A 24,134-nucleotide genomic window follows, 5' to 3' on the forward strand; every position below is an offset into this window, starting at 1 on the left:
CAGGAATTTTTGGAAGCACTTTGGAAGTGCTCAGGGAACCATCTGGGATGCAGGAAATCAAACCCGGATTAGTCTCGTGCAATGCAAGTGCCCTAACTGCTGGACTATCTCTCCAGCCCCATGGATGTATCTTAAACATTGATCATTTTGAATTTTATTTCCCCCTTTATCCAAAAGTATGAGAAATTCTTTCAATCCCAAAATGTGTTTGGGTCTCAAAGTTGTTGAGACTGAGACGTCATCTAGGATAGCCCTATATCTCCAGATAGGATAAAGGCCCAGGGAGTCTTAAAGTTTTGTCTACCAGTGAAGAAGCTAAACTAAGAACCTGCTGCCTAACTCTTGTGGTTTTGTTTTCAGGACTTTATCTGGGATAGAAATTAGCCATGAATAGATCAGAGGCTGGGGATATTTCTGAGTTGCCCAACCAAGTTTTAGGGAGGACTGAAAATGCGGTGTACCATACTGTTTGGTTATTATAAACACAACTAGCCAGTAATGAAAATACCGAAGAGCAAACTGGTTTTAGAACCAATACCACCCTCTAGTGAGATTCTGAGAACTGCATAATAGCAAATGCTTTTATTTTTCCTGATATATAAGATAGGAGGAAAAGCAGTTAATATTTCTTTTCACCTGATCCACCCATCAACCAGAAGGAAGGGCATGCAGACTGAAAACACTACATGTCGTTCACCTCCTTTAGTTCTGATCATTCCAATCTCTCTGACCTGGGAAATATTTTACTTGTTAATTTTTCAAATACATGTTAGCCTATCATTTTTTCTTTAATCTTCATCTTTTACTGTTTTCTTTCTGTCTTTTACAGCTTTCAGATCTTCATTCTAATTTTCCTAATCAAAATTTCATTATGAGGTTGTTTCTCCAAAACACTACACTACACTACACTTACCTCACTCACTATCTTTTTCTACTATATGAGTGGCTATAAGGATTAGCCATCTACAGGTCAGGTATCATGGATTATAATAATTTTTTAATTACTAAAAAGTTTCACCTTATAATTTTAACATCAGTAAGATAAAGAAGCAGCAGAAGCTGAAGGAGGGGGAATCCCAAAAGTATAGTATAAACTGGACACAATATTTTGGTCTCACAATGTCAGTCCTGTTTCAATCCCTTACCAGCCTTCTTTCTTATTCTTATATAAAGCTCTTTCTTCCTTTATCTTTTATTCTCAATCTTTTGGTTGCATGTACATTCATAAATCCTCTTGTCCAATTTATTCTGAGTTGAGAAACTCATCAAACTCTAAGAGACTAGGGACTAGGGAATGCCTGAGTTTTAGAGAGTCTGCTTTAGGGGATAGACTGCAAGGTATATCTAAGCTGCCCCACCTGCCAACTCTAATCCCAACGTCACTGCCAGCTACTTCCTGCAGGAAAGTGGAATATTCTGGTGTCTGTCCTCTAACACTGCTCTCTCAGGATCATCTCTCAAGTGATTCATGAGTCTAAGGTACATATTGGGAGCAAGAGTTCCATTGACCTGGAACAGACTGGTATGTGTAGGAAAGTGTCTTAATAGTATTGGTTTATTTTTTATGTGACATGGCTCCTGAAGTTGGAGCTTATGTCATGATCATGTCCCCCAGACACTAGTCAGAGAAGCATTTATAGCAGGGGTCCCAAACTCAATTTATCTGTGGGCCACAGGAGGCAAAATCGGGGTAATCCTTGAGTGCAAAGTCAGTAGTAAGCCTTGAACATTGGGGGGTGTGACCCAAACAACTAAAAAGAAACAAAACAAAAAACGATTCATCTAGGCAGAGCCACAAAATGTTGTACGGAGGGCCTGTGGGCTGCGAGTTTGAGACCCTTGATTATAGAGACTATGGAGCACCCAGGAAAAGCCCACCCCACACCACATCATGAAATTTATTTCTCAAATCCCTATTTTGACCATTTGAGATTTTTCCAGATATGAAATTATAATAGAAACCACTTCATGTTCAATATAAATCAATCCCTATTTGTGTTGCAATAATAAGTATTGAATAATTCAGTCCTTTCTTCCCATGTCCCAAATTGAACATATTCACCTGTGACAGGAATGCCTCCTTCAAGATAATTTATACCAAGGCACAAATTCTTTCATGTGTTTTTAGCATCACTAGAAGAAACAATAATCATACTTCTTTCTCTAATATTCTCCTTTCCTTTGTTAATGATGTTAGCTTCTGCCTAACTTTTTAACTTGTTGATATGACTTTGTTTAATCTCACCTTCAAATCTTTTGAGTGCAATATACAAATAAACACAATGTTTTAATAATAATTTCTTTTTGTTTAAGCACCGATCAAAAATGTTCATATTTGGGTTTCAGTCATAGAATGTGTACCACCTTTCACCAGTGCAACTTTCCCATCACCAATGTCCCTCTTCTCCCTCTTCCTCCACCCCCTGCCTGTCTTCAGGACAGGCATTCTATTCATCTCTCTCACATTATTGTCATGGTGGTTGTCAATGCAATTATTTCTCTAATTGTGCTCACCACTCTTTGTGGTAAGCTTCATATCATGGACTGGTCCTTCGGCCCTTGTTGGATTAACTGGTTTCCATCCTATTCAGGATAGTTCTTCTTTGTTGTTGAGTTACTTATTGAATGGAAGCACCTTTGGATTGAAGCATATTTTGGATTGGTATTTTACCCTCCCTGTTCTCCTCCCTTGGGTGTGGTCTTTGGGTTCCCAATAAAGCCCCTGGGAATCAGGGAGAAACTGCTTGCGATTTTGGTTTTCCACTACTGAGCTCTCTGCTTCCTGATATTAGTACTAGGAGTGAAAGGTTTGTGTATGAACTTCCTGAACTTGTTTTATCTGCTTAATCGTGTGTGGATTATTTCCTTTGTTGGTGTTTTTTCCAGACCTGTGTCACCCAGTACTCTGGGATTAAGTACGGGACTTTCACTTCAGGCCCACATATCTATTGTCTCTGGGTATTATTACCATACTGTCTTTTTTTTTTTCTTAATTTCCACAGATGAGACTATCCTGTGTCTATCTCTCTCCCTCTGATTCATTTCACTCAGCATAATACTCTCCATGTCCATCCATGTATAAGTAAATTTCATGACTTCATTTTTCCTAACAGCTGCATAGTATTCCATTCTGTAGATGTACCACTGTTTCTTTTTTTAATTAATGTCTTTATTTAAACACCTTGATTACAAACATGATTGTGGTTGGGTTTCAGTCTTGTAAAGAATACCCCCTTTCACCAGTGCAACATTCCCATCACCGATGTCCCAAATCTCCCTCCTCCCCACCTATAGTCTAGACAGGCTTTCTACTTCCCTCATTCATTCACGTTGTTATGATAGTTCTCAATGTAGTTATTTCTCTAACTGCATTCATCACTTTTTGTTGTGAGCTTCATGAAGTGAGCTGGAAGTTCCAGCCCTCCTCTCTTTTGTCTCTAAAAATTATTGCAAAAATGTCTTTTATTTTTCTTAAAACCCATAGATGAGTGAGACTATTCTACATCTATCTCTCTTCCTCTGACTTATTTCACTCAGCATAATAGATTCCATATCCATGTATAGGAAAATTTCATGACTTCATCTCTCCTGATGGCTGAATAATATTCCATTGTGTATATGTACCACAGTTTCTTTATCCATTCATCTATTAAAGGGCATCTTGGTTGTTTCTAGAGTCTAGCTATTGTAAATAGCTGCAATGAATAGAGGTGTGAGGAAGAGATTTTTGAATTGTATTTTTATGTTCCTAGGGTAGGGGTCTCAAACCCACGAGCCGTTTGCAGCCCTCCGTACAACATTTTGTGGCCCGTGGCCGACCTTCAAATGTCACAGTATTCACGATTATTCGCTTACCGAATAATCGCAATAAAAATCGCATTAATAAGAAAAAATCGCATTAAACATTCGCATACCCCAAGCAGTTTCGTTCGGGGTATGCAAATGTTTAATGCGATTTTTTTTGCAGTTTTTTTTCTTACTAATGCGATTTTTTAATTTTATTTTATTATTCGGTAAGCAAAATCCCTTATGCGGCCCTGCCTCACCCCGACTTTGCCTCCTGCGGCTCCCAGGTAAATTGAGTTTGAGACCCCTGTCCTAGGGTATATCCCTAGAAGTGGTATAGATGGATCAATTGGAAGCTCAATTTCCAGTTTTTGGAGGAATCTCCATATCTCTTTCCATAAAGATTGGACTAAATGGCATTCCCACCAACAGCAGATAAGAGTTCCTTTCTCTCCATATATCCGCCAACACTGCTTGTTCTAGTTCTTTGTGATGTGTGACAATCTCTGTGGCATGAGATGGTACCTCATAGTTGTTTTGATTTGCATCTCCCTGATGATTAGTGATATGGAGCATTTTTTCATGTGCTTTTTGGCCATTGTATTTCTTTTTTGTCAAAGTGTTTTCCATTTATTCTCCCCATTTTTTTGATGGGATTAGATGTTTTTTCTTGAAAAGTTCTGTCAGTGCCTTGTATATTTTGGATATTAGCCCCTTATCTGTTGGATACTGGGTGAATAGTTTCTCCCACTCAGTGGGTGGCTCTTGTATCCTGGGCACTATTTCCTTTGAGATGCAGAAGCTTCTCAGCTTAATATATTCCCATCGGTTTATCTCAGCTTCCACTTGTTTTAAGACTGCAGTTCCTCCTTGAAGATGCCTTTAGCCTCAATGTTATGGAGTGTTTTGCCTATGTATTGTTCTATATACCTTATGGTATCAGGTCTGATATCAAGGTCTTTAATCCATTTGGATTTTACCTTCGTATACAATGTTAGTTGTGGGTCTAAGTTCGCTTTTTTGCAAGTGGCTAACCAGTTGTGCCAACACAACTTGTTGAAGAGGCTTTCTTTGCTCCATTTAGGATTTCTTGCTCCTTTATCAAAAATTAGGTGATTATATGTCTGGGGAACATTCTCTGAGTGCTCAAGCCTATTCCATTGATCTGGCCTATTCCATTGATCTGAGGGTCTGTCTTTAATCCAATACCAATCTGTTTTGATAATGATTACTTTGTAATACAGTTTAAAGTTGAGAAAAGAAATGCCTCCCATATTCCTTTTCTCAAGGATTCCTTTAGCTATTCGAGGGTGTTTATTGTTCCAAATGAATTTCAAAAGTGTTTGATCCACTTCTTTACAGAATGTTATGGGTATCTTTAGAGGGATTGCATTAAATCTGTATAATGCTTTGGGGAGTATTGCCATTTTAATTATGTTAATCCTGCCAATCCATGAGCAGGGTATGTGTTTCCATTTCCGTGTATCCTCTTTTATTTCTTGGAACAGGGTTGTATAGTTTTCTTTGTATAGGTCCTTCATGTCTTTGGTCAAATTGACTCTAAGATATTTGAGTTTGTATGGCACTAATGTGAATGGGGTTGTTTTCTTAATGTCCATTTCTTCCTTATCATTATTGGTGTATAAAAAGGCCATTGATTTCTGTCTGTTAATTTTGTAGACTGCCACATTGCTATATGAATCTATTATTTCTAGAAGTTTTTTGGTAGAGTCTTTAGGGTTTTTTAAGTAGAGTATCATGTCATTTGCAAACAGTGAGAGCTTGACTTTTTCCTTTCCTATCTGGATTCCCTTAATATCTTTTTCTTGCCTAATTGCTATAGCAAGTACCTCCAGTACTATGTTGAAGAGGAATGGTGAGAGTGGACAGCCTTGTCTTATACCAGAATTTAGAGGGAAGGCTTTTAGTTTTTCTCCACTGTTTTTGCTACCACTGTTTCTTGAGCCACTCATCTATTGTCAAGCATCTGGATTGTTTCCAGGTTCCAGCTACTGTAAATAGTGCTGCAACGATCATAGAAGTGCAGAGGGGCATTTTTGTATCCTGTTTTTGTGTTCCTAGGGTATATCCCTAGGAGTGGTATTGCTAGATCACATAGAAACTCAATTTTCAGTTTTTTGAGGAAAATCCATATTGTTTTCCAAAAAGGTTGGACTACACAGCATTCTGACCATCAGTGAATGAGTGTTCATTTCTCGCCACTTCCACAAATTAACAAAGCATTTTAACACAAGCTCAAAATTAAAATGTAAAACAAAAATAAATATGGTCTCTTTTGTAAGCCCTTTTTGGTTGCCTCTACATTTTCAGAGCATAAGTCTTTCGTTAAACACAAGTTTATCTACTTTACAAAATGAGGAGCTATGAAAAGTGCATTTTTTGTTTTGAATAATCCATTTAAGGCCAAATGCTTAGGGAAACACTGGACCGATAACATGTACTGTTATTCACCCCTGTGAAAATCAATAGTTCCCACCATCACTGACTCACATGGTCACTATAGATACAGATGCCTCTCCCTTCAGCCACAAACAAGGAGCAACAGCTTGTGAACTGAGCCTGGAACTTTTGCCACTTTCTCCTCTATATTAAAATATGGTGGTAAAACAATCAGTCAATGTCACAATATTTTTTGAAAGAATGGGGGAAATCACCTTTCAGGAATAATCTGAAATATTAGGCAGCAGCAAAGAGCTAAAATTAAAATTAAGTTGTGAAATGGGATAAGAAATAACAAGAAGGTCCAGAGTGATTATAGTACAGTAGGCAGGTCACTTGCCTTGCAAATGGCTAACCTCAGTTCCATTCCCAGTACCAGATATGGTTCCCTAAGCCAGCCATACAGCCCTGGGAACTGCCAGAAATAAGTCCACAGGGTTTTGTGAACCAGATGGGATGACTGGGGTCAAAGCTAGGTCAGCCATAGAGCCCTCCAGCCCCTATACTTATTTTTGAGAAATCATCATCCTGATTTCCAAAGAGTAAACCTAACAACATTCCCACCACAGAGAAAGAAGGCTCCTTTTTCACTGCATCACCATCAATACTGTTTATTTTGGATTTGGGAAAGGGGTCATACCTGGTAACGGTCAGGGATCACTCCTGATGATGCTCAGGGGACTTCATGGGAATCCAGGTATCCAACTGGGTCAGCCATATGCAAGGCAAATGCCCTACCCACTAGACCAGGGGTCTCAAACTCAATTTACCTGTGGGCCACAGGAGGCAAAGTCGGGATGATCCTTGAGTCCAAAGTCAGTAGTAAGCCTTGAACATTGGGAGGTGTGACCCAAACAACTAAAACAAAACAAAACAAAGATTCCTCTAGGGCAGGGCCACAAAATGTTGTAGAGAGGGCTGCAAAAGGCCCACGGGCCGCAAATTTGAGACCCCTGCACTAGACTATAGCTCTGGCACTCAACACTGATTATTTTCTATCTTTTTTGTTTGTTTGTTTTGTTTTTTTGGGGGGGTCACACCCAGCAGCACTCAGGGGTTACTCCTGGCTCTATGCTCAGAAACTGCTCCTGGCAGGCTTGGAGGACTATATAGAATGCCGGGATTCGAACCACCGTCCTTCTGCACACAAGGCAAATGCCCTACCTCCATGCTATCTCCCCAGCCCCTACTTTCTATCTTTTTTATATAAGCCATTCCCAGTTGTGTGAATAAGATCTCACTGTTATGATTTATATCCTTCTGATAACATATGAACATAAACACATGTTCATATGCCTACTAGCAATCCAGATGTCTCCCCCATTTTAAATAGAATTCTGTTGTTGGGCTTTGTATTTTACCTATCTTGGGTCCTTTACCCAAAACAAGTTCCCATTCTTCTTGAGACAGCCAATGAATAACAAAGGCACTCAGAGCTGAAACCAAGAAACTGAAAACAAACAAGGTTATTTGCTCAACCACCAGACTCCTCCAACAAGTAACCAATCCCTGCTCCCAAACTTACCTCAGACTGGCTGAGATTTTATCTGGCATAAACCTTGGATCCTCTTGCATAATCATGCCCCTCTTTTTTCTCTCAAATTTCTCTTATAAATTCTTTGTACAAATTCCAGAGCACCTAAACTGCCATGTTCTAGGTGTCATCTTCACAATGTTATGTATTAAGATTTTTCCAGGACCATTGTTTAACACCATGGTTTATGTGTTTTTGTTTATATTTATTTTGAGGGGTGTTTCGTGCTAGCTTTGGCCCACCAGCTCTCATGGACTGGCTCTTGGGGTCCAGATGCATTAGAGAGCTTCTTTTGAGTCCCCTTTTAGGAGAATGGATACATGGACAGCAAAATATGAAATAAATGAGAAACAATGAGACCACAAGAAGTATGGGGACAACATGTTCTGGCAAGAATGTGACCAAATTTAATCTCCATGATGGAAGTATATAAAGGGGTAAAGGGACAGTCATAAATGAGAAGAATGCTCACAATTTGTATCTTTGCAAACTACAGAAACTTATCAGTGTACATTGTTTGATCTTTAAAACAATACACATGGCTCTAGGTGGTTTGTAATCTTAGAGTAGAATATAGTTCAGTTAGGAGCCCAGAGGATAAAAAGAAGGCAAACTTTTATATATCAAAGTAGTTCCTCTCTGGCCTGGCCCTAGGTGTTATACTGATGTAAATTAAGAGATTAGAAAGAAGCCAGGTTTCCTATAACAAATTTCCTTTACCTAAGGAAACAGGTTTCTACCTTAAGGGCTAAAACTAACTTCATAAATTCTGGGGGGGGTTGGTTTTTGGTTTTTGTTTTTTTGGGCCACACCTGGCAGTGCTCAGGGGTTACTCCTGGCTGTCTGCTCAGAAATAGTTCCTGGCAGGCATGGGGGACCATATGGGACACCAGGATTTGAACCAACCACCTTAGGTCCTGGATCGGCTGCTTGGAAGGCAAACACTGCTGTGCTATCTCTCCGGGTCCATAAATTCTGGTTTTAAAAGAGATAAAACTTAGATGAAAAAGGTACAGAATTATACCAAATAAATTCAATAGCCCAGTACAATACTGGCAAAACCTTTTTGGAGTGTAAATTAGTAAGCAGGTATTCAAGGTGCCTAGGGAAAGTCCCTGAAGCAAAGCAATCTTTTCTGTTACAAAATGCTATGTGTTTAAAGACAAGGAGAGAAGAAAAAATTCTGATGCTAAGTATTCCAGGTAAAAATAAATTTAATCAGGGCTATATTACTATAAAAATCCTTATGTTACGATTAGAAAGGTTTTACTATAAACACAGCAGAATATATATATATATATCAATTAAATGTTTGTAATAAAGAAGGCAGAATGTCAGCATCATTAACAGAACATCTCATCATCTCATTCCATTATCCACACTAAGAGGGAAGACTCAGTGGGCCTGAAGACTCTCAAGCCTGAGAGATTTTTCAGGAATCTTCCAGCCATCCACACGTGAGGGGAAAAACTTCTCAATGGGCCTGCTGGTACTATTTCCTTAGAAATTTTTGAACAGCTATCCACGCTAAGGTTATGACATCCTAGCAGGTCTTCTGACTCACTTCCTCTATAAATATTAAGATTCCTATTATGTTAATGCTGTGGTGGGTGGGGCACAAGGCACTCAGAGATTACTCTTGGCTCTGCACCCAGAAATCGCTACTGGCAGACTTAGGGGACCATATGGATGCCTAAAATCGAACCACCATTTGTCCTGGGTTGGCCGAGTGCAAGGCAAATGCCCAACCGCTGTGCTATCTCTCCAGCCCCATTTTTGTCTACATATTACATTAATTTTCACACAAAGTGTCTTTCTACTTTTATTGTTTTAGGTTTGCAAAATGTATTAAGTATTTTCTGATCCTAGACTCTCCTACCTTTTATTGCAAAACGAATTTTTTTATTTAGGATGTGCAATTTACAAAATTACTTCTAGGGGACTGGAAAGATAGTACAAGCAGGTAGGGTATCAGCCTTGCACATGGAGACGATTCAATCCCCAACAAAAAACAAATAAAGTTTTAGTCAAAATAACTTTTGCTTTACAAATATAATCCCCTCTTTTATCACCTTATAAATTTTGACAGTATTCAACCCCTCCAGAAATATCTGAAGAATAAAATTCTAAGTCATTACTATTGAATAAGCAGCATGGCAGAGTGCACTGTGTATGGGCAATGAAATCAGATATAACTAAGATTTTGAAAACTACTTAAAAAAATTTTTTTTTAGTTTGAGGGCCACATCCAGCAGTGCACAAGTGTTAGTCCTGACTCTTCAATAAGAAATCACTTCTGGCAGTCTTGGAAAACCATATGGGATGCTGGATATTGAACCCAGGAGAGCTATGTGCAAGGCAAACACTCTACCCACTCCAGGCCCTGAAACTACTTTTAAAACCTTCACCTTACTAGAAATGTGAGTACATAGATCACTTTTACTTCTGGTGTAGGGAAGAGAGCAACAGCCAACAGTGCTTAAGGCTCGCTCAAGGCTCTGTACTCAAGGGTCAGTCGTGTAGATGTTTTTATGTGGTGCAGAGACCAAACCCAGGATAGCCTACTAAAGCATTAGTCTAAGGCAAGACCTCATCCTCAATCTTTATTATCTCTAATAAACTGAGTTGCATAGTTCACATAATCTGTTCAAATTTTAAATAAGAATTTCACCTTAGTGTAAAAGTACCAAGTTACAAGCAGAACTTGCCATATTTAAAATATAGCCGCCCGATTTAGAGACTAAACATGGGCTTTGAAACACTCTTATTTAAATTTTAATTGATATTTGTGTCACCCACTGAACATCTACCCGGATGAACAACAATCCTTAAAGTAAAACGTTTTCCATTGGGGAAAAAAAAAACTTGGACTAAAGAGAAGACAGTAATGACTAGTTAAGTGCATCATTACTACTGGGGAAAAAATGTCTCAGTACTGTAAGATGAGTTCTAATGCTATTTAACGTTGTTCTAAATCTACATTGCTCTAAATCAAGGCTTCTTTTGGGGGGCACACTAAGTGACGCTCAGGGGTTACTCTTGGCTATGCACTCAGAAATCGCTCCTGGGGGGCCTCTAAAGTGATAGCATGGATTTGCCTTGCATGCAGAAGGACGGTGGTTCGAATCCCAGCATTCCATATGGTCCCCTGAGCCTGCCAGGAGCGATTTCTGAGCATAGAGCCAGGAGTAACCCCTAAGCACTGCCAGGTATGACACCAAAATCAAAAAAAATTTAAAAAAATGAGACCACTCCTGGCTTGGGAAACCATATGGGACATCCTGGGATCGAACCGCTGTCCGTCCTAGTTTGTGCGTGCAAGGCAAACGCCCTAAAGCACCACCACTCCAGCCCCTAAATCAAGGCTTCTTAAATCTTTCCCAGCCCGCGCCCACTCACCCCCCATTGGGGCGCCCGCCGTGGCCGTGGCCGTGGCCCAATCGCCGGCCCCTCCCCCACCCCGGCGGCGGCTTCGGCTTCAAGTCCCGGGTCCGAGCCTGCGCCCCACCCGAAGCTGCCACTGCCGCAGCCGCCGCCACGGGGCGAGAGTCTGCGCGGGCCGCCGAGGCGCGACCGCGAGGCGCGAAGGAGCTCTCCAACTCGGGGACCTCTCGACTCCTTTCTCTCCCCGAACGGCGGAGGGGACGATGGAGAGCGGGGTCCTGGCGGTGAGTTCCCCCGCACATCCCCACTACTCGGGGCGGCGGGGAGCTGGCCTTGAGGCGCGCGCTGGCGCCCCAAAACTACGGTTTTCGTTGGGGGGAAAGAAAGGGCAGACGGGCGCCCCTTTTGCCGTTGGGGGAGGCAGTGCGATCTAGGGGACGGCGGAAGACTTGGGGGGAGGGGTGCTTTTCGGGGCGCATCAAGCAAGGCCGGCCGGGCAGAAGCAGCTTTTCCCGCCAAAACTGCGCAGCGCTGGCTGCTGGACGCGCAATTCCAGGCAGACTCCATGCCGGAAATTCTCCCTCAACTGGTCGTGGAGGTGAGGACCGCCGGACGTGAGAGTTCCGCGACGCCCCCTGGGTGGGAGCCCCCGGGCCCCAAAGCGGCCGCCGCCCTCTTCACCTGGCGGACGCGCCCCGCGGCGAGCCGGCACCTGCCAGGCAGTGGCGACTAGTGGAGTCGTCGGAAGTGGGACCACGGCACCTGACCGCGCGCCCCGAGTCCCGCCCCCTAGATGGACGGCGGCCAATCCGCGTGAACGAGCCCCGCCTCCTAGACGGACGGCGGCCAATCAGCGTGCCCCGAGTTCCGCCCCTCTCAGACGGACGGGGACCAATCAGCGCGCCCCGAGTTCCACCACCCCCCAGACAGCGGCCAATCAGCGCGCCCCGAGTCCCGCCCCCTTTAGACGGACGGTGGCCAATCCGCGCGCCCCGAGTCCCGCCACGAGCCGGAAGGAGGCCAATTGGCGCTCCCCACACGAGGGCCGCGCATGAGGCTGACGTCCCCCCCGTCGGTGCCGTTGAGAGTTCCCGCCACTGCTGCTGGCGGGCTTGCGGGACAAAATTTCTCGCTGGCTCGCCTTCTTTTCCCTCCCGCACTTTGGTGGGGAGGGGGTGGATCCCCGCGCCAGTGCCCACGTCCACGATGACCCGAGAGAGCCCGAGGAGGTTGTGGCTGCCGCTGCCGCCATCGCCCCCAGCGCCGCCGCCGCGTGTTGGTCTCGACGGGGACGGAGCGCCGAGGCCTTGAACGCGACGGTTAGCCCTTAGGGTCCCCAAGCCGGCTTCCAGGAGAGGCGGCAGAATAGGGCACCTGCCTTTACAGGGGAGTCGGGCTGAGCTTAGCACCTTCTTCTGAGCTCGCATCCCAGGAGCAACCCACCCACCTCACGGCCTTTGCAGAAAATCTCTGCCCTCGTCAATATTTGAGGCTAGCTTTGCTGTTGATGTGGGTGCAACTCTGTCCTCCAAAACGAGCTAGTTTCTTTTCCCCTGGGTTGTTATTGGGTATGTTTTCTTTGCGTTTTGTCTTTGGGGGGCCACACCCAATGGTGTTCAGCACTTCTGGCTTTGTGCTCAGTGGTCACTCCTGGGGAGGCCCAAGAGAACTTATGGGATGCTTGGAATTGGACCTGGGTTGACCACAATGCAAGGCAAAGATGTGTTGTACTTCTCCCCACCACCTCTATACACAAAATGAATTCTTTCTTACAAAGTGGTTTTATTTTTTGGTTTGAGGGCCACACCCAGGTACTCAAGGACTAACTTCGGCTCCGTATTCAAGGATCATTTCTGCTCGGCTCAGGGAGATTATATGAGATTGAACCCAGTCAGCAGTGTATAAGGCAAACTCCCTACCCTGGGCACAGCGATGCTTGGTTTGCTCCTGCCTCTGCATTCAGAAATCATTCTTGGCAGGTCTTGAGGACCTGCAGTGCTAGAGATCAAACCCAGCTCAGCCCCATGCAAGACAAGTGCCTTAACCCTATATACAATCATTCTGGGCCCTCAAATGCATTTCTTTTTATTTTTTCTTTGTTGGGGCCACATCCAGCAGTGCTCAGGGTTTACTGCTGGCACAGTACTCTGGAATCATACCTGACATGCTGGGGACGGGAGTATGTGGGGTATGGGGATCAAACCTGAGTCGTTTGCATGTAAGACAAATGCCTTAACCACTTGCTATCATTCTGGCCTCTAGAACGTACTTTTAAACCCTACAGGATGAGGCTACCCAAGCACGAACAGGTAGAAGTGATTTCTTCATGTATTATTTCAGCGAATAGTTATTGAACCCAAACTTTATCCTCTCACTTGTCACTATTATAGATACTACAGTATCTAAAGGCTAAACCCCTTTCCTCAAGCACTTGATGGTGAAAGAGACAAATATGAGTAAATTACATTTTATGTTAGAAAGTAGAGAAGTAGAAGGAGGAAAAACATGAAGCCCATAATAGAGTAGTGCTCCCAAGAACCCCAGAGAAAGGAAAGTGGGTGTGGGTATAAAAGTTGGTTGGTTTTTTTTTCTTCTTTCAATAGTTTCATTTTTCAAGCTTGAAATGTGAAGCTTTTTATGTCACTCCTCTGAAAAGTTAGAGTTGACTCTGTTTTGTTTTGTTTTTCTGTTTATTTTACTGTTATTTCTAGCACTAGAAATTTAGAGGTAAAAAAAAAAAAATAAAACAAAGCATCCCAGAATTTTCAGGGCACAGAATTTTTAGAGCACTATGTCTCACAAGTGACTGCAGTGGCATTACAAATTACTTACAGATCCTCAGAGAAGAGAGGAAACTACATCATAATTCTTAAATATGATGGTTTCTCTGCAGTTTAATAGATGTCTTTATGATCTCTGTTATTAGAGAATAGTATTTCCCCTGAAAACTGGATAGGCACAGTAGTGGGAGTTTCAACCTGTTGTCCTATTATCACCACTAGCTCACCCTTTTCTTTAAACTTCTTTGAGAAAATAATTTATGGACTTTGCTTTTACTGGCCAATGAAGTAAAATGTGAAGAAGAGCAACTCATTACCTAAATTTGAAAATCCTTCAGAGAATTAAAATTAGAACTCAAGACGTTTGGAATTTTATTTGTTTGGTTTTGAGACCACAGTTGTGCTAAGGGTTTACTCCTTCAGTGCTGAATGGTCACTCTAGCAGTGCAGGTTGGACAGGGATGTCATTATGTTGTAGTGCTTGAGCAGGCTTTGTGCGAACCAAGCGCCTTCTTACCTGCTGTACTCGCTTCAGTCTAAAACTTCGTACTTCTTGGAGTACTCATTTATTTTAGGTTCTCAAAAGCTAGTTTAGAATGTTTTATTCAATTTATTCAATCAATGTTTTATTCAATTTCTCTTTAAGCTTCTATTCTCAAGTAGTGATTTGGTTGGTGGGTTTTTTTTTTCCATTTTGGGTGTATCTAATCTACTGTTTTGTACAAAAGTCTGTTAATATTTCTAACAATCTGAATATAGTGCTAGAGAGATAGTACAGTGGGTAGGGTGCTTTCCTTGCAGGTGACCTATCTGGGCTAGATCTCCAGCATCCCATATGACTCCCCTGAGTTCCACCAGAAGTAATTCCAAGTGCAGAGCCAGGAATAACCACTGAGCATCATCAGGTGTGAGCTGGTGATTTCTAAATCAGAATTTGGTTGAATTTGGTTCACTGTAGAGGAAAGACAAGGTCTTAAGTACTTGCTTGCCGTGCACCTGGCCACCTCACTTCAGTCTCTAGCACAGTTGGCCCACAGACCAAGCACTGCCTGGTATGGCCCCCAAAACTCAAAATGTAAATATATAAGATTCTTTCTTGACTTAATTGTATGTGTATCAAGATATACTGAACTTTATATTCTCTGTTATATCAAGTATAATCCAATCTAAAAGAGGAAGAGCATTTAAAATTTTTTTGACTTGAGAACTGAAAAATTGTTCATATGAATTTCCAAATTATTTGGTACCTTGTACCTTTACAGGAACACACGTGGAGCCTAATAGAGTGGAATCTATTAAATCCTTCCAAGAAGGAACTTTACCCCAACGCCTCTCAATAAAGGGTAGAACAGTGCTCAAAAAGAATTTAGACTTGTTTTAAACAATTTTAGAGATGCTTTGATGCTTTGAGGAATAAGGATTTTACTCTGAAATCTTCTGGGAAGTAGGAGTCATTCTACAATTGTAAATGTTAGTTTTTACCTAGAAAACAAGAAAAATTTGGTAGCAAAATATTAATAAAGAACAGTCACTTATGTAAACCCAGATGGAGGGATATTCAGTTATTCTTGTGGTTTGAACAATGCTTTTTTTTCCCCATGTATGCTTATGGAGTAGTCTTGTTTTTATCTAACAGTGGTGTTCTGTTTACAAGAGAACACCACAGTCCAGATGTAAGTTCCAGCCAACTCTTTTTTTCCAGCCAACTCTTAATACTACTGAAACCCACCTGCCACAGCTAGCTGTATAAGTTCTTTTTCTCTTTCCCCAAAGTTTTTGAGTTTTATATTGTTCATTGTGTATAATGTAACAAGAATATTTTAATGACATATTTAAGGTACTCTGTAGTAGAGTAAATTCTACCTTTAATTTTGTTGCACCCAGAATTTTCATATTAGAATAAAAGTAAAATCTGAAGTCCTAGATATTGTAGAAATAGATTTTGTTTCTTAAAAAAGTGTTTCTAGATTACAATAAAACTTAACAAAAAATGTTAAAAGTTTAAAAGAACCTTATTTTACAGCAGACATCAAATCAGATGCAAACAGACTCGTTATCTTCATCCCCTAATCCTGTGTTACCTGTGCCTCTGAATAACCCAGCAAGTGCCCCAAGATATGGAACAGTGATTCCTAATCGCATCTTTGTAGGAGGAATTGACTTTAAGGTACCTATTTCTTAGACATGCAGCAGTGAAATATTATGTACTTTCACATTAAAAGTTATTTTATCAGAACTTTTTATCCACTATAAAAATTAGATATTTCTATTAGCACAGTGATAGTCGCCTTCAAATTGACTTAATATAAACAATGTTTGTAATACCAATATGTAAAATAAGCATATATAATTGTATAGTTTCACATCCAAGGGAAAATAAGGTTTGATGCCTTTAGAGATTCCCAGCTATAGTAAAAGAGAAAGACTGTATATAGTTCCATATTCTTTGTTTTACCACACCACATCAACTAGATTTTTTCGCCTATTACACATATAATGAGAAATTTTAATTTTCTCAAAAAAAAAAAAAAAGATGATTATTCGAGGGTTAGAAAATAGTTCACTGTGTAGAGTGCATGAGACCTGGGATCAATTCTTGGCACCTCGTGGGATTCGAACCATCTTCTATTCAAATCAGCTGCATGCAAGGCAAACACCTTACCACTGTGCTATCTCTCCGGCTCTGGATAGAATTTTTCTTATTAGAAATACTGGTCAAAATAATGAATGAGGGAGTCTTAAGTAGATTACTAAACTAAGAAAAATTGCTACTTACTCTTTTCTCAAAAATATGTTGTTTTAGAAAACATTAACTGGTAATTACAAATATTCAAGTTTAATATTAGTTGGAGTAAATTATAGATTAGTATAATATTAATAAATGCAAGTATATGTAAACATTTATACAGCTGGGTTCTAGTAGATTTTGAACTTGGGACCATTATAGTGTGCATCTGTAATTTTAGAGTAACTTCAAGTGTTCTGTCTCATACCTTTTCCAAAATTACTGAAATCCCATAAAAAAAATAGTATCTTGAGCAGACAGCAGTCTTCAGTCTCTTTAACTTCTTATTTTCAGAAGCCTAAAGCCTACCCCCACTTAATATTTTATCTTGCTTTTCATACCAGTGATTGAACACGGTCTTATGCATAAAGGAATGAGCTCTATCACTGAACCACATCCCTAGCCCAATATTTCATCTTCATTTTGTGTGTCTCCTTACTTTTTCAGTGAGAGTTCTAAAAAAACTTTTAACAGAAGTTTGAGCTTGTTTTAAATGTTCTAATATAGAAACCCTTCTTTTTGTCACTGGTTCCATAAGATAGCTTACTGGGCCATAGCATACTATGGCCAGAGCCATAGCACAGCGAAAGGGTGTTTAACCTTGCACGTGGCTAATCAGAATGGACCAGGTTTGATTTCTGGCATCCCATATGGTCCCCCAAGCCTTCCAGGAGTGATTTCTGAGCACAGAGCCAGGAGTAACCTGAGTGCACTGGGCGTGGCCCAAAAAGCCAAAAAATAAAAAAGATAGCTTTACTGATAGGCATTTTTTTATAAATATATGTATATGTTACACAACAATATACACATATATAAAAATTTTTCTAACAATATTTAAAGTTATTTATGAGAGTAAACAGTTAAGACAAGAAAATTGCTTAGAATTTAATTGGATACTCTAGAAAAGGTGTTATATAAATTGAGATTTTCATTTAAAACTAGTTATGCCAAGACCATCTTTGCAGCTATCTTGAATTTTAAATTTATATTTAAAATTTTGATTTAGGGTGCGGAGAGATAGCACAGCGGCGTTTGCCTTGCAAGCAGCAGATCCAGGACCAAAGGTGGTTGGTTCAAATCCCGGTGTCCCATATGGTCCCCCGTGCCTGCCAGGAGCTATTTCTGAGCAGACAGCCAGGAGTAACCCCTGAGCATTACCGGGTATGGCCCAAAAACCAAAAAAAATTTTTTTTATTTAATATTTGTATAACTCAAATTTATATTAAATTATAGGTAAAGTGTCAAAAAGTTTCATTCTTGTAACCATTCATTCCACGGTATCACAAGTTAAACTCATTACATTTGTAATTATATTTTTGGGGTAAGACTTGCCTTTTACTAGAGAAAATGCTAATTAAAATAAAGTGTCTACCATAGGCCAACATAACTACTTCCACTTCCATGACTAAGGACCTCTCTGGGTCATAAGAACTGATAATACAGTTCCACTTATCTGGTTAAAAAAAAATTTTTTTTATCTATGAGGTAGAAAAGCAATTCTGTTAGTAAGCTTTCTTTGTAATTTCAAGCAAATTCAGATTTAAATTCTTTGATGTAAAATAATTTATCAGTTGATATCAAAGAATCAGTGCTTATTTTCGTAATCTTGTGGTTTACGACTTTTATGATAAAAAATATTCTTAGGTCTATTTTGTTAATATATATAACCTATGTCTCTAAAACAAGAAAGTTGTTTCATATTTTATTGATCAGAATTTTTGTTTTCTTTTTTATGCCATTAGACAAATGAAAATGACTTAAGAAAATTTTTTTCCCAGTATGGCTCAGTAAAAGAAGTGAAGATTGTAAATGACAGAGCTGGAGTGTCCAAAGGGTTCGTATCACTATAAATAGCACATAGAGTTAACAGTTTGTTTTTATTGAATTTTTAGGTTTTGTGTGCTAATTTATACTTCTTTTTGATTTGTGCAAAAGAGTGTGATGCTTAGAAGCTACTCAGTTTGGAACTCAGTGCAGGGATTGAACCTGGGCCTCCTACATGCAAAATATGTGCTTCGACCCTTAAACTGTCTCCCAGGCCATCACTTTATTTTTGTGATTTATGTTGGTTTAATCCTGATCAGATGTAGTTTACAAACAAAGGGAAAGGACAAATATACTTCGTGGAGAATCACACCACAGGTCTGCAGGAGCAAAGAGCAGAGAGAAACACTTCCCCTGGAACAGTAGCTCTAGTCTCAGGATTCACTTCTAACCTTGAGTTTAAAAGGATAATTTTATGCCCTCTTCCTAAATTACTTAATTATTAAATTAACCATATTAGATAAAAATAATGTTTGGATAATTAATTAAATGCCTTTTTAGAAAAACTATCAAAGCAGTAATTAAGAACTCAAATATAGGCAGGGCGTTGTGAAGGAGGGAAATGGGAGGAGACGTTGGTGGTGGGAAGGTTGCACTGGTGCAGACGAGTGTTCTTTTCTATAACTGAAATCCATCTACAAATGTGTTTGTAATAATGGTGCTTAAATAAAGATATTATTAAGAAAAATTAAAATAATAAGTCTGCAATAAATAATAAACAAGATCCAGAAGCTACTAGCAAGACTCATAGGAGAGAAAGAGAATGAGAGAAAGAGAGAAAAAGAGAATTCTAAAACTCCATATCAGAAAAGAAAGGGTAATTTCACAGTAAATATGACATAAGTTCATAGGACCATTAGAAATTACTTTGAGAATTTGTATGCCATGAAACGAGAGAACCTAGAAAAATGATAAATTATTAGGCTTCTTTAAAAAAAATAAGAACTGAAGGAAAAGATTGTAGGTGAATTTAGCACTACCCACGAGATTCCTTCTGTTTTCTATATTGAGATTTCACTTTAAAGAACATATGGTTTTATATACCTATTTCCCAGTGTATAAGACGACTTTTGAAACAAAAAAAAAAATGTCAATCGAAAATCGGGGTCGTCTTATACGCCGAGTATATCCCGAAAAATGTTTCAATATGCCGCTAAACGAAACAAAATCAGGCCGCAGAGTTTCCAAATCTCTTTCTTGGGGGCTCCCAAACAGTACTCAGGAGATCTGGGGGCCACTTCTGGCAAAACCCAGCTAACCGTTTTGGTGGTTCAGTGCTAGGGTCCGAGGATGGGGTGTTGGTAGTGGAAGAGATTAACTGACGCGACCAGGGAATTGCCAGAAAAGGTGCCTATGATAAGGGACCAATCACTGCAAGGCTGCTCTGACCGCCTCTCTAACTCAGCCAATCCAAGCAGGCTTTTTATGCATGCAAATTAGACAATGTTCTGGACCCGAATCTACATTGTAAAAAGCCTGCTCTGATTGGCCAGAGTCAGAGAGGAAGTCTATTACAGTATAACCTTTGAACCTTTGCTTGTTGTGATTGGCTCACTGTGGTACATATGGTTGCAGCACAGGAACGTTCTGTCTGATACAGCAAATATAGGCCTAAACCTATGTTTTAACTGCAAAATTAGGGGGTCCTCTTCTACGCCCAGTCGTCTTATACGCCGGAAAATACAGTAGTTTACTTTTGTTTACCATTTTGACATTGTGGACACATCATATGTCATATATTTGTATCTTGAACAGTGTGTGACTTATACTCTGAAGGTATTAATTATGTAAGAAGACAAAATATACAATAGGAGTTGTATATATTTTTATATTTTTGAGAAATATACTAGTAATTGTATTAGCCATTTATAAGTGCTAATAATGTTTTGAGTGCTTATTTGTAAAACTGATGTTTTGAAATATTTTCAAAGCTTTTTTCTACCTTTATTCCTATCTGTCAAAAATGTATTATTTTTTAAAGGGTTATCATGAGGCAGAGATATAGTATGGAGGAGCCCAATCCTGTTTTGATCTCCATCATCACAGACATTCCTCCCCCCCCCCGCCCCCAGTAGAACTCCGGTGCCCCCCCCCATCAGGTGTGCCCTAGTATCCCTGTATCACTGGACCTGTATCCTGATACCACTGTATCCTCAGGCCTTTGCATTAAATCCCCCACAGGCCAAAACTTCAGAGAGATCCCAGTTGCTCCCTGACAACCTCTTGGGAGTCACCCTTCCTGAAAACTATTGGATATAAAAGCTGAAGACAGATATTAATTGCATTCTAACTTGTAAACTAAAACATGAATCTCATCCTTTCCTGCTTCTATAAATTCAAGTCACAAACTCTTGGTCTGGTTTGGTTTGCAGTTTTTCGGTTTTAGTCCCCTGACTCTTATATAGGTAAGATACAACATGTCATTGATTCTCCTAAGTTTTCATGCTTGGCATATCATGGAAAAATTCTCACTCTACAGTTACCCATTCTTAGACAAATATTTGTAAAACTTAAATGTAATTCTGACATAATATTCATACAATAATTTATACATTTTTAGGTATGGTTTTGTCACTTTTGAAACACAAGAAGATGCACAAAAAATTTTACAAGAGGTACGTTCTTTCACTATACCAATTTTTATAATTTTTCTTTGAAACTAATCATTTAAGGTATTTTAATAAATTAATAGTTGTTTTAGAACTTTGGGCTTCAATGGAGTCCAATACAGCTATTAACTGCTATAAGGGTGTTTTATTTCATTATTTTCATTTTAATTCTGAAATTTTCAAATTTAGAAAAATATCTTGGAGAAATTTTATCTGCAGAAAACCAAATTTTAAGTTGTTGCATGACTCTGATTATACATAGTCATATAATTTTTAATTTTATTTGCTGCTTAAATTAGGAACTTAGGGACATATTGGGGGTTTGGTTTGGTTTGGTTTTGGTTTTAGGGACACATTTGGTGGCCCTCAGTTTTTTCCTGGCTCTGTGCTCAGAAATCTTATTCCTGGGGCTGGAGAGATAGCATGGAGATTGCATGCAGAAGAATGGTTGTTCGAATCTTAGCATCCCATATGTCCCCTGAACCTGCCAGAAGCGATTTCTGAGCTTAGAGCCAGGAGTAACCCCTGAGCACTGCCTGATCTGACTCAAAAAAAAAAAAAAAAAAGAAAAGAAAAGAAAGAAGGAAGGAAGGAGGGAGGGAGGAAGGGAGGGAGTTATAAAGTGTTATTATTAGCACTTTGAATTCCTTAAAAAATCAAAAGAAAAAAAAAACCAGTTTCTTTTTTTTTTTGTTTTGTTTTGTTTTGGTTTGGTTTTTGGTTTTTTGGGCCACACCCGTTAGATGCTCAGGGGTTACTCCTGGCTACGCGCTCAGAAATTGCCCCTGGCTTGGGGGGACCATATGGGACACCGGGGGATCGAACCGTGGTCCTTTCCTTGGCTAGCGCTTGTAAGGCAGACACCTTACCTCTAGCGCCACCTCGCCGGCCCCAAAAAACCAGTTTCTTAGAGTGAGGGTAACCAAACATATTTTTCTACTATGAAATCTAACATTCCTAGAGAAAGAATGTAGATTGAAATTCTGTATAACAAATTGTATCAAGTATATCTATAATTTTAAAGAAAAATTCATATTTGAGTTGGATATATATTGTTAGTTTTCATTATTCATAGCTGATTATATACCTATGAAGTTGCATGGCCCCATAAATACTGACCTAGAAAACATTCAAGACTAGGTTCCCTAAAGCTTCTAGTCACATTTTCATTAGTCTGTATAAACTTAGTTTGATGTTTTTGTTTAAAGATAAACAGTCATTCAGAGCCACCAGCACTCTAACCCATGTTGAAATGACCTCATTTCATTGGAGCTCATTTCATTTATCCATTGGATACCTGACATGTCATAGGAATACCACTACAGTATTATGCTAATGGGTCATTTAAAAATAGCAAAATCCCCAGCAACAAGTACATATATATGTTTATGCAAAAACGTATAACATAAGGAACAAAGGATACTAAGAATAAAAGCAGAAATGAAAACTTGTTTGACATCAAATATCTGAGACCACATTTATAAGACAACTCAAATTTTTTACTTCTTTGCATTGTAAAGACTAGGAAAATTCCAAAACACAGGATCAACAAATAAAGCTATGATTATTTCAAATTAAAAATTAAGATCATGGGGCCAGAATGATAGCGCAGAGGTAAGGTGTTTGCCTTACACGCGGCTGACACACTGCTGACCCAGGATGGACTGCGGTTCTATCGCCCAGGGTCCCATATGGTCCCCCTGAGTGTCAACAGGTGTGGCCCAAAAACAAAAACAAGAAAAGAATTAAGATCAGAGTTTGGGTCCAAGATTAAAACTTAGATCTATTTAAACCTAAAGACTTTTTCTTTCTATTCTGCCTTGCTGTTTTCAAATAATATTCTATTTTGAGGTGGGTTTTTATTTGTTTCTCACTAGCTTTTCTTTCTTAGTTTTATAAACCTTCATATCAAAATAATAAAATAATTTAATTTGCTTCTTTTAGGCTGAAAAACTTAATTATAAGGATAAGAAATTGAACATTGGTCCAGCAATAAGAAAACAACAAGTAGGAATTCCTCGTATGTATTAACTATAATATATTTACTATTTTCAAAATATTACCTTATGAAATATTAGACTCTCAATATAATTGATTAAAATACTGTTTTTTATTCATGACTTTAGGGAAAATTACCATAAATGAATATATCTACCATCAATTGCCAAGTATAGTCAGTAACTTGGCTTGTACATAAAATTCTTATAAATAATGGTGCTTACATGTATTCTGTACATTTACATACTTTTTAAATATTCAATGATAAAAATATAATTTAAATCATACAAGCAATTACAAGTGATTGAGAATTACAAATTACTAAGAAAGTAATTTAAAAGTAGATTCCAAAAGATAAATGAAAATATAGTACCAATATAAATACTTTCAAATTATATTTTTAAAATTTAATTTTTTCAATGACTAATGTGTGTTTTAGGTTCCAGTATAATGCCTGCTGCTGGAACTATGTATCTAACAACCTCTACTGGCTATCCCTACACTTACCATAATGGTGTTGCTTATTTTCATACTCCAGAGGTAACTTCTGTCCCACCAACTTGGCCTGTGAGTAATTTTATTTTATCTATTTTTATGTAATTTTTAGTTCTGAAATACTTATTGTTTGACAGATATAAATAATATTAATAGCCATGTAACTACTACTTAAGTTTATTAGAAAACTTTGAGTATAATATATTGAGTATAATAAATTTGAGTATAATAAATTTTCCAGCTCATGAAAATGTAAGCCTTCTTTATCCATCAATATTATTTTATTTTCCATTAAAAAAGTTTGGCACATATTTTATTGTATTACTCCAGGCATTATAATAATTTTGTTGCATTTATAGTTTTTTTATTTTGTTTTTTGTTTTGGGGCCACACCTGGTGATGCTCAGGGGTTACTCCTGGCTGTGCACTCAGAAATTGATCCTGGCTTGGGGGACCATATGGGACGCTGGAGGATAGAA

The 24,134-nt window shown here is 39.2% G+C and overlaps 2 protein-coding genes across 2 annotated transcripts in view; both read left to right on the forward strand.

Annotated features, from left to right (window-relative positions):
- Positions 1 to 7,179: 7,179 nt before the first annotated feature.
- The window catches only part of SF3B1 (splicing factor 3b subunit 1), a 350,612-nt gene continuing 333,657 nt past the window's right edge, over positions 7,180 to 24,134 (forward strand). Inside the window, exon 1 of the mRNA XM_049773170.1 lies at positions 7,180 to 7,184. The gene's annotated coding sequence lies outside the window, so the exon portion shown is untranslated. The remainder of the gene's footprint in view (positions 7,185 to 24,134) is intronic.
- The window catches only part of BOLL (boule homolog, RNA binding protein), a 45,061-nt gene continuing 36,900 nt past the window's right edge, over positions 15,974 to 24,134 (forward strand). Inside the window, exons 1-5 of the mRNA XM_049773320.1 lie at positions 15,974 to 16,111; positions 18,472 to 18,563; positions 21,114 to 21,168; positions 23,107 to 23,182; positions 23,600 to 23,727. Of these exons, the coding sequence (XP_049629277.1) occupies positions 15,983 to 16,111; positions 18,472 to 18,563; positions 21,114 to 21,168; positions 23,107 to 23,182; positions 23,600 to 23,727 (480 nt within the window). The 5' untranslated portion in view covers positions 15,974 to 15,982. The remainder of the gene's footprint in view (positions 16,112 to 18,471; positions 18,564 to 21,113; positions 21,169 to 23,106; positions 23,183 to 23,599; positions 23,728 to 24,134) is intronic.

This window comes from Suncus etruscus, chromosome 5 (genome assembly GCF_024139225.1).
Source record: "Suncus etruscus isolate mSunEtr1 chromosome 5, mSunEtr1.pri.cur, whole genome shotgun sequence".
NCBI lineage: Eukaryota > Metazoa > Chordata > Mammalia > Eulipotyphla > Soricidae > Suncus > Suncus etruscus.